An 11,767-nucleotide genomic window follows, 5' to 3' on the forward strand; every position below is an offset into this window, starting at 1 on the left:
GATCTGATTGGTTGATATGAGCAACATCACTGGTAATGATTCACTCTCTGCTTTTTACACAGCATGATAAATAGACCCCTCAGTTTTTCCTACAATTAATGTATCTTCATCTACTCTACTGTGGAGCCACCTCAAGTGACCCTTACCTCCCAACATTTTGGAAATAAAAAGAGGGACAAACAAAAAAAGTTGGCGTGCATAGCGAAATTTTTTTTGACCAGGCCCATTTTTGTGGCCACACCTCCTAATTACCATGTTCATTTTACAAAATTTGGCAGGTTATGAAAGTTTGAACATATTTGTTTTTTTCAGTTATTGCAGTTTTGCTAATGAAGGTGAAATATATATATATATATATATATATATATATATATATATATATATATATATATATATATATATATATATATATATATATATATATATATATATATATATATAAATGATATTACCCAATCAGACCTGCAGTTTCTAGCATTTGTTCTGTACTTGAGCCCCATCTAGATTTATAGATTTACTCCTCAAAAACCAGGTTTTGCTCCTCTTGCCTGTTAGAATAAAGACTATTATTTGAATTTACTTTATTTGGACTAAGTGCTGCTGTCCCAATTTTGAGTAGTACGGCTGAGGCCTGGGGAACGCTTGAGGACTGTGCCGCTTCTCCGATGAGGATGGTGAGCTGGGAGCGGTTATCTTTAATCCTGCTTATTTCTCTCACATACCATCAAATGTATGAGAAGCCTTTGCAAGATCCTATAGCTGGGGGTTCTATTATTTTCAGCCTGCTCATTACTAAAGCCAAGGATAAGTATTAGAACAGCCTCATCTAATATCAACCAATGCAAATATAAAAAAGAGGGAACCTTCTGTCTGCAAACAGTTATTTATAGCCCTTGTATTCTGCCAAAGGGGAAATTAATAGGATACAGTCCTGTTAATTATTAAATGCAAACCCTTTGGCCTCGCACACACCCTGTGCATTGCAGAACTAATGGAATCATTGCACCCTCAAGGCACAACATCATGCCAACCATGAATAAAGCTGGCCATAGACGCAACGATCCAATCGTACGAATGGATTCGTACGATTTTCGGACCATGTGTGGAGAGTCCCGACATTTTTCGTCCGGCGGAGATCGGACTGGTCCGGCGGTTTGGTCGAACAGGTTAGAAAATTTCTGTCGCCTGCCGATATCTCTGCGTGTATTGCCGATCGTACGATTTTCAGTGGGAGACTGTCACCAGCTTTGTCTATCGTACGATTGCTGTCAGGGGCAGAACACTGGTTGATCTGTTCTTTAACTGCTTTATTTCATTGGAATGGTAAGACTTTAGGAGGCCATACACTTGCAGATAATGCTGCTGATATCAGTCGTTTGGACCAATTTGACAGCTTATCTGCCCGTGTATGGGGGCTTCTGACGGGTCTTCCCGATCGATATCTGGCCACGATATCGATCGGGAAGGTTTGATTTTTAACCGACCGACCCGTCGGAGCCCCTTGGCGTATCGTTATTCGATCGTTCAGCCATATGGCGGAACGTTCGAATTACCCCAGATATAGCCTTGCCGTTAGTGGCATATTGGGGAAAGAGCCGGTCGTTTGGCGATGTCGCCATACGAGCGAATCTTTGAGTATAGGGCCAGTTTTTGATCTGAATGGTTAGTGGCGGGTCGGGAGATGGGAAAGTCCGATCGTACGTTGATTCGTTAATTCGTCTATGGCCAGCTTAAGACCCTTTAGTATGCCCAAGAAGCACAACACTATTCATCACTAGGAATTCAATTAGTGATCACTAAATGCAATTTTATCTACATCCCACCAACATACTAGAGCAAATGCCCTCTCTGCTCTACCTTAAACTCCCATATGAGCTGCTAATAATATGTGCCCCGTGACATCATCACTGACGTACCCCAAATGGCTCATATCTATAGGCTGCACCATAATTCGGTTATGTGGCAATACACATCACGGTGAGAAACCAACCCTAATGTAAAGGAATCTGGCAATTAGCAGCATTATAGAAGCCACACCCTCAGCTGCTGAAGAACCTCTTCACAGCAGAAATAAGACAGCAGGCAAGACAAACAGCAGATGTGATAGTTATAGGGATTTCCTACTAGGCAGCTGTTAACATCAATGGGCCAAACAGACTGACATCAGGATTAGAAATCAGAGATCACAGGAATAATTAAACATAAAAACATTGCAACTTTCACAGCAAACTGACAAATGGAGGGCGGCCCCTGTGCTGGGGGTTAATGCAGAGCGGAGAGCAAGGTCAGACCATGTGTGTTTGCACAGACTGCTTTATATAGCCTGCGGTATTTTCCAGGCCAGCTCCAGTTCTGGGAACAGGGACAGACAAGAAAGTAGAAAGCAAAGAATTGAACTTTGAAGAGGTTGTTTACCTTCCAAACACTTTTTTCAATTCAGTTGTTTTCAGATTGTTCCCCAGAAATAAAGACTTTTTTTTAATTACTTTCCATTTTTTATTTTTTTAACGGTTTTTCCAAAATCGAAGTTTAAAATGAGAATTAAATTCAAACTAATGGCCCTGACATTCAAAGCACTTCATAACTCTGCCCCACCCTACATCTCTGAACTCATCTCTATATACTCACCCAACCGCTTACTACGCTCCTCTACTGACCTGCTACTCAACTCTTCTCTCATTACCTCCTCACATGCTCGCATTCAAGACTTTCAAGAAATCTCTGAAAACGCACTTCTTTCGAGAAGCCTACCCTCACTCTGCTTAACTACCAAACGCAACACCACATACAGAACCACATTTCTCACCCACTTAATTCGATCTTGCCCACTCCCACACCTTGTGTATTACTCCCTTCCTTTTAGAATGTAAGCTCTTTCTACATAGGGCCTTCCTCACCTTTTGTACCGGTATTGATTGTGATGTATGTAACTCCATATGTTCTATGTATATAATTCATGTAATTTAGTTGTATAATCACATTTACTTTACAGCGCTACACATTATGTTGTCGCTATATAAATACATGTTAATAATAATAATAATAATGTTCGTGTCTCTGATGTTGGTGTCTGGCAGCTCAGTAATTCAGGCGCAGAGTCTAAACTGTTACAATTTTACAATTTAGTTGATCCATTTCTCAGCAGCATCTCTGGGGTATTAGCAACTATTGTATCAATTCTAACAGCTGCCTGTAATGAAACCCAGAGATTCTGCTCAGCAGGGACAAAAATAAGAAATGTATCAAATAAATGTATCAATTTAGAACAGTTTACAGGGTCGGCGACCCCCCCTCCCAGAGCTGCTTTAGAAGGTGAAAACAATTTACACTTCAATATTAGAAAAACGGTGACACATAGAAAATAGAAAGTAATTGCAAAAAGTCGTTATTTCTGGTGATCTATCTGAATACAACTAGTTGTTTGAAGGTGAACAACCCCTTTAAACATCAGTTTGTAGGGGTGTAAATGGGAGACACTAGGCAGGAGAAAAACAGTTCTGCACACAGAAATGGACCCTAGACATTGATATACATGGACAGATTTTTTTTATAAGGGCAAGGGCACACTAGCATATGGAATGCTTCTTTCCACCTGATGAATATTAATAAGGCAGAGAGAAGCAGATGCGCTGAAATCAGTGTTTCCTCGATCTGCATTTAAAAAGTACAGTTATGTCTGTGTGTGGCTACATAGAGCTGAGCAGAGCGGTGGAGAGAAGCGTTCCATACGCTAGTGTGCCCTTGCCCTAAGGAAATTGGCTGATAATTAAACCTCATGCTCCAAGCACATTCACATATTAGATCATTCTAGTTACACAGCAGATGAGGTTGAAAAACGAGAGCTGCCCAGCCAGCCCAAGGGAAATCTGCTTAACATCATCTGAAAAAGTAAAATATAGAGTGAAGGAAAGCCGAGCAAATCTAATGCAAGTGTTAAGAACTGTTGCTGCTTAAAGGGATACGGTCATGGGAAACATGTTTTTTCAGTTAATAGTGCTGCTCCAGCAGAATTCTGCACTGAAATCCATGTTTTAAAATAGCATACAGATTTTTTTATATTCAATTTTGAAAATCTGACATGGAGCTAGACATATTGTCAGTTTCCCAGCTGCCCTCAGTCATGTGACTTGTGCTCTGATAAACTTCAGTCACTCTTTACTGCAAGTTGGAGTGATATCTACCCCCCAACAGCCAAACAACAGAACAATGGGAAGCAGATAGCAGTTGAGAACAGCTCCCTGGTAGATCTAAAAATAACACTCAATAGTAAAAGCCAAGTCTCACCAAGACTGATTCAGTTACATTAAGTAGGAGAAATAACAGCCTGCCAGAAAGTAGTTCCATCCTAAAGTGCAGGCACAAGTCACATGACTGGGGGCACTTGGGAAACTGACAAAATGTCTAGCCCCATGTCAGATTTCAAAATTGAATATAAAAAAAATCTATTTGCTCTTTTGAGAATTGGATTTCAGTGCAGAAGTCTGCTGGAGCAGCACTATTAACTGTTACGTTTTGAAAAAAAACATGTTTTCCCAAGACAGTATCCCTTTAAAGAGTTCCCACGTGTAGCAGCCCTATGATAATAACATTCCTACTCTCACCAATAAGCACTTACTGTCCAGGTGCCATTTTTCTGGTTGTCCTCACTATTTCTTGTGCGTGTGAATGGATAGGAGAGCAAATACATGTGATGTCTAGAACCAGAACACTTTAGAGGACTCTGATCCAACTTTATTGGAACATACAGCAGTCACCACCCACCATATGACCCGTATATATAAGTAGAAATGCTGCACCATAGCTCTCATGCACAACAGCACGTAGCATTAACATGGAGAGTTGCAGTCAACACGTCCAAATGCAAGCAGTGGCCAACATATTCATAGTCAGGATTGTGCCACTTTCAGCACTAAGCGTTAGAATGATGTTTGTGTGTGAATTGTTTTAAAATGTATTTATTTTTTGCTGCAAATCAGGCCTGGATTTGTGGGAAGGTCATAAAGGACCGGGTCTAAGGTGGCAGACATTTAGGAGCAGCGTGCTACCCAGTGGCAGGTATATAAAGGAAACTAAACAGTAGTGATGAGGGAATCTGTCCAATTTAACTTTGGCGAAAAAATTTGCGATACTCTGGAAAAATCGAGAAACAAAACGCATTGAAGTCAATGAGCATCAAAATAATTTTGATGCGTGACAATTTTTATGCACGGGAAAATTTATTATAAGCGCAACACTTTTGTCCTAATGCATTAAAGTCAATGGGCGTCATAATTATTTTTACACGCAACTATTTTTTTTATACGGCAAAGTGCAGAAATTCACAGCGAATCCATGCCTGGCGAATAAATTTGCTCATGACTACTAAATAGTGGATGAGTATGCATTCGTAGTAGCAGGCGGGGTGGGCAGTGTTGGGTTTCTGGTTGGGTGGTGGGAGTTGCGGCTGGGCCAAAGATTAAAAAAAATTGATCCTGCCTCAAGTACCAGCCCAAGCCCTTTAGCAGGGGAGATCTGCATTAAAGTCAACGGGCGTCAAAAATTTTTTTACACGGCAAAGTGCAGAAATTCACCGAGAATATATATTAGAGATGCACCGAATCCACTATTTTGGAATCGGCCGAACCCCTGAATCCTTCGTACGAGATTTGGCCAAATACCAAACCAAATCCGAATTTGCATATGCAAATTAGGGGTGGGAAGGGGATACATTTTTTACTTTTTACACAATTTCCCTGCCACAATTTGCATATGCAAATTAGGATTTGGTTCGCCCGGGAAGAAGAATTCAGCCGAACCCTTCTGAAAAAGGCCGAATCATGACCGAATCCATGATTTGGTGCATCCCTAATTTATATATATATATATATATATATATATATATATATATATATATATATATATATATATATATATATATATATATATATATATATATATATATATATATATATATATATATATATATATATATATATCTATCTATCTCGCTATATATATATATATATCTATATCTATATCTATCTATCTAATATATAATACACAAAAGCCATGAATATCCTGTAAATTATATCCTTATAAACGGTGAGTTCTGATGTCATCAGTTATAAACGGTGAGTTCTGATGTCATTTCTGTCACATGACTCACTGAAACTTGTGTATTATAATAAAGTACCCCGGAGTTCCATGACCTTCGGCCTCGTGTTTTTATATGGTCATGAAACTCCTCGGTAACTTATAATATCCTTATATTTTACAAGAGGGGGTACTTTATTCATTATATATCTTACAGTTTCACCTTCAGTACGAAACACTTTCATTGCTAACTGTGCTCTCTCCCGCCTACATAGCCCACTGTTTACTAAAAGAATTTTGTCTCCATGCATTGATAGATATAAATATAACGCATAGAAACAAAGTAGGAAATACGTCGAAGTTTGGCTTTCTTTTAATATCGACCAACTAGTATGTTACTATGTTACTGTGTCTTGTCCAGCTTAGCCAACCCATTCTATGATATATATATACTAAATATAGCTGTATTAACACATTTCTGTGTTCTGCTACTTCCTTGTATGGAAGCTCCCATAATGATTGCTGAGATAATCAATACCGCATCTTCCATTCATAAAAAAAAAGCATAGAAGGCATGTGGCCTATTCAAAGTTAACACGTAAAATTAAAAAAAGAGATAGATAGATGGATAGATAAAGATACTGTGCCATTTTTATTGGCAGAAAAGAAGATGACCCTATGCAAAATCCCTGCTGCTTCTTGCCAGAACGCATTGTTTTTTAGTACAGAAACAGTTGTACACTGCCAGGAAAAGGGTTGTACGGAGTATTTTATATGCATGGGAAAGTTTACATTGCAATGTTTTGCTAAATAACAGGGTTAAATAGCAGAGCCCCCCAGGGAAGCTAAGATAAAGGGTAAGCGATGAGGCACACATTATTTTTCACTGCAAGATCATTTAAAAAGCAACATGGTTTTATTCCTCCTTTCTGCTACGAACAGACCCATCTGATCCTGGTCTTTTCTTATCCTAGTCCAAAATATTTAAACAAGTAATTCTTCAAACTAAAACTAGCGAAGGAGACAAATGTTTTCTAAGACGGTTTACAACTACAAACTGGACTCAATCCCTCCAGCAACCAGGCAACCCTTTGTAAGTCTGTTTAATATAGACACAGGCAGGGGAAAGTCTGTGTAGCAATGGTATAACCTGTTGCAAGGAACGTGCTTTAATAGTTCGGAAAGCTGCGGATATAAAGTGCCAGTTTCAACAATATTCCCACAGCTGTCACGTATTGATTAAAACCAGAATGCACCGTAGTTCTTGATGGTTCTAGGGCCCTTATAGAGTAAACACCTTCAGTCTACAGGAGGTGACAAGACGACTTGCAGCCAGCCAGAGAGACAATGGCAGTTTGGGCTGAGACAGGGTCGGTAACTTTCCCCAGAAGATTGGTGTAACAAAACAAGAGGAGATCGTTTGTTTGGTCGATCAGACAGGTTTGATTTTGACCCGACCAATCCCGCTGGAACCCATTGCACATCGTAATCGGATCGTTCGGCTGTAGGGCTGAATGTTCAGATTACCCCCGATATAGCCATGCTCGTTAATGGCATATCAGGGAAAGATCCGCTCGTTTGGCGGCTTTGCGTCTATGACCACCTTTGAGGGTCGTCACTAATTATCAAGCAAAAAATGAGGTTGTTCTGTAATATAAACTGATGCTACAGGGCTGATTATTAAATTCTGATGCTAATTGCACTGATTTCTATGCTGCCATGTAGTAATTATCTGTATTAATTACTAATCAGCCTTATATTGTGACATTTCTATTCTATGTGTACTGTATATTGTGAGTGGGTCCCTAAGCTCAGTAAGTGACAGCAGCACAGAGCATGTGCAGTGAATCAGCAGAAAAGAAGATGGGGAGCTACTGGGGCATCTTTGAAGACACAGATCTTCCCTGCTAAAGAGTTGTGGTTGCCTTGGGCTGGTACAGAAGCTCAAAACATAATGTACATTTCTAGCTACTTATTTAGTTAAGCTGTAGTTCTCCTTTAACATAAAATATTGGCATGTATAGTCATTGGCTACATGCAGGAAAAATGCCTGGAGCCAATAAAGGGAAACAAGCTCACACAAAAACTCTAAGTTCTCCTCTAGTATGTAATAACAGGCTGCCTAAACATCCCATAAACAAATGTATGTTCAGTGGGAGAGAATTAAGGAAGGGGCAGAGGCAGACAGGCAGTGATGTCATCTGTAAAATATTTTGTGTTAAAAGGACCCCCAACCCCCAGATGTCTCTGTAAATGAAGCCTGAGCTGGTGTGGATTTTAAAGTGTAAACCCCTGTTGCAGAGTAGCTATTAGTCTGGTAGTCTCGATCTACACTGGCCAGAAACAGACATAGATATACAGAGACACTCGTCAATAGACACAGATAAAGGCAGATATACAGAGACTGTCCTACATTGAACAGACACACAGAGACAGTCCTACATTGAACAGACACAGATACACAGAGACAGTCCTACATTGGCCCGACACAGATACACAGAGACAGTCCTACATTGGCCAGACACAGATACACAGAGACAGTCCTACATTGGCCAGACACAGATACAGTTCTACATTGGCCAGACACCGATACACAGAGACAGTCCTACATTGGCCAGACACAGATAGACAGAGACAGTCCTACACTGGCCAGACACAGATAGACAGAGACAGTCCTACACTGGCCAGACACAGATAGACAGAGACAGTCCTACACTGGGCAGACACAGATACACAGAGACAGTCCTACATTGGCCAGACACCGATACACAGAGACAGTTCTACATTGGCCAGACACAGATACAGTTCTACATTGGCCAGACACAGATACACAGAGACAGTCCTACATTGGCCAGACATAGATACAGTTCTACATTGGCCAGACACCGATACACAGAGACAGTCCTACATTGGCCAGACACAGATAGACAGAGACAGTCCTACACTGGCCAGACACAGATAGACAGAGACAGTCCTACACTGGCCAGACACAGATAGACAGAGACAGTCCTACATTGGCCAGACACCGATACACAGAGACAATCCTACATTGGCCAGACACCGATACACAGAGACAGTTCTACATTGGCCAGACACAGATACAGTTCTACATTGGCCAGACACAGATACAGAGACAGTCCTACATTGGCCAGACACAGATACACAGAGACAATCCTACACTGGCCAGACACAGATACACAGAGACAGTCCTACAGTGGCCAGACACAGATACACAGAGACAGAGGTACACTGACCACAAACAGACACAGATATAGAGATCTTATAGAATTAGAACACAGGTATGCAATCAGACACAGACCTACATTGGCTAGAAACAGAGACAATATTCAGACACACAGAGTTACAGACAGACATGGACAGAATCCTATGACAACCTCACAGAAAGGAGCACGTTTTTAGGAGAGATACAGAGACAATTCTGTGCTGTGACCACAAAGAGGACTGGCTTGGTGCAAGCGATGTGTCAGGGAGACCCCAGTTCCACCCAGTCTCTGCCTGAACCTCTATTTCTACATGACCCCCAAATTCTGACACGCCAATGCCAGCCCCAAATCATCTGCACTTGGAGGGACTCCAAGAGCTCAAAACGTGTTTTTTTTATGAAATAAGTGAATTAAAACAGGCAGCGGCTGGAAGATTGAATGGAGGCTCAGAGATCCTTTTCATTAGGGAGTCTTGTCAGTAAATAGAGAAACTTTCCTGGAGGGCAGGACTGGGAGGTAACGCAAATACAGGGATATTCCATATACACTCACAAAAAGGCCTTTAATACAGTTAACTCCTCAGCTTCCAGGCACAGGGAATTAAGAATAACCTCTGAGGTTTCACTGGGGGGGGGGGGGTGATAATTTAACCCTTTCATTTTACAAATCAGGAAAAAGGATCGGAAATCACAAATAAACAGCGGGACAGGTCTTTTTATTGGAATGTCGGCTAAACCTTAACTAGGCAGACAGCCACATGCACGCCCGGGATAGTCGTAGATAATACGGTTTTAACATTGACCTGACCCCAAGAGCTTACAATCTGGTTACACACACACCCAAGTATTCATTTTTGCTCAGGAAAACATTTATCCATAATAAAAGCACAGCTGGCTTTTTTCTACACACGAAAGTCAATCCCTCCTGAGGCTCTCCAGCTGTTACATGGCCAACGTCTCTGAGGCTGTCAGGGGATGCTGGGAGTTCTCTTGTGGCTTTGGGAAAAGAATTGCACTGATCTCAGTCCCACGCAGAAAGTCCTCGGTCTAGACTCGGTGACATTGGCATTTAGCCGGGTCTCTCGGTCACTGCACCTGGAATTCAGCCGGAACAGACGCAGCCCCTAAGAGGGGACCCACTTACTGCCCAGGGATTTCTCGACTGCAACTCCCATCATGTAGTTGCGGCTGGAGGGCCGCCAACTGGACATCCCTTATACTTTAAATATCGAACACAAGGGAGATACTTTACATAACGGGGCCCCCCCCAAGACACTTGAGGTGCATTGTGAATGTCACTTCTGTGTCCCCAAGAGCTTACAACTACTCCACAGACTATCTGATCAGCATATATCTCACAGAGCTTCCAGTTTACCCCAGAAATCCTACTAAAGCATGGGGCTGATATAATAATGACCCCTGGGAGGAAGGCAGAGTCATTAGCTGTAGCTCAGAGATGTAACCTAGAAGAAAGTCAGTGCTGTACCACAGAGCTTGCAATCTACCCAACAGAATTTCAGCAATTACCCCCAGAAATCCCGCTAAAGAGCTTACAATCTATCCCTATCCCAGCAGTGAGTTTCTCACAGGAAGCCACAGTTAATAGTAATGGTTCCCAGGCTCCCCCGACCCCAGCAGTAAAGGGCAACCCAAACCCTCCACTCCCCGCGGGCTCCCTCCTCTTACCTGAACCCAAATGGCTCTGGAAGTAGAATATGAGCAAAATGAAGGATCCCAGGCAGGTGGCCAGGGCCATCACTTTGCTTCTCCTCATAGCGAGTCGTAAGGTCCCGACCCCAGGTGATCATTGCCCGGAGAGTGCGAGCTGCTCCCGCCGCTAACTCGCACCCCTCTCTCTCTCTCTCTTTCTCTCCCTCCTCAGCCAGAACCCACAAAGGAATGTACCAAGACAGCTCGTGGGGGGCGCACATCTAACTCTACCTGAGCCCTCCCCCTCTACTGTGGAGACTTGAGGGCTGAACCATAGCATATGCTAATACGGTGGAAAGATATATGAGCACTGAATGCACAGCCCTCGGAGCTGGGACAGATACGCTCCCCCTATATTCAACGTGGCACAGTCTAACCTGGGAGGCTATAGGTTCTCTGTAAAGTTTCTCTTAGCGGACAAAACCAACCAGAGTATAGGAGGGGGGGGGGCTAAAGAATCATACAGGCGGCAACTTTGAGCTGCTTTATTTCGGGAAGTAGCAGATTCCTTGTCCCAGAGAACAAAGAAGTAGCCTCAACTCATGTGTCACTTAAAGTTAAAGGCTAAGTTATACTAGCAAAAAAGTATTGTATAAACTTAAAGGGCTGTACACCTTTAAATTAACATTTAGAATATTATAGAATGACTAATTCTAGCAACCTTTCTATTGGTCATCATTATTTATTTTTTATAGTTTTTTTTAAAAAAATGTTTACAGCCCCTTTCCAGCTTCCAAATAGGGGTCACTGACCCCGTCTATA

At 41.8% G+C, this 11,767-nt stretch overlaps 1 protein-coding gene across 1 annotated transcript in view; it reads right to left on the reverse strand.

Annotated features, from left to right (window-relative positions):
• Positions 1-11,209, reverse strand: part of chst13.L (carbohydrate (chondroitin 4) sulfotransferase 13 L homeolog) — a gene marked incomplete at its 5' end in the record, with an annotated part of 30,285 nt that extends 19,076 nt beyond the window's left edge. Inside the window, 1 exon segment of the mRNA NM_001087418.1 lies at positions 10,982-11,209. Within this exon segment, the coding sequence (NP_001080887.1) occupies positions 10,982-11,051 (70 nt within the window).
• Positions 11,210-11,767: the final 558 nt, after the last annotated feature.

This window comes from Xenopus laevis, chromosome 4L (assembly GCF_017654675.1).
Source record: "Xenopus laevis strain J_2021 chromosome 4L, Xenopus_laevis_v10.1, whole genome shotgun sequence".
Taxonomy (NCBI): domain Eukaryota; kingdom Metazoa; phylum Chordata; class Amphibia; order Anura; family Pipidae; genus Xenopus; species Xenopus laevis.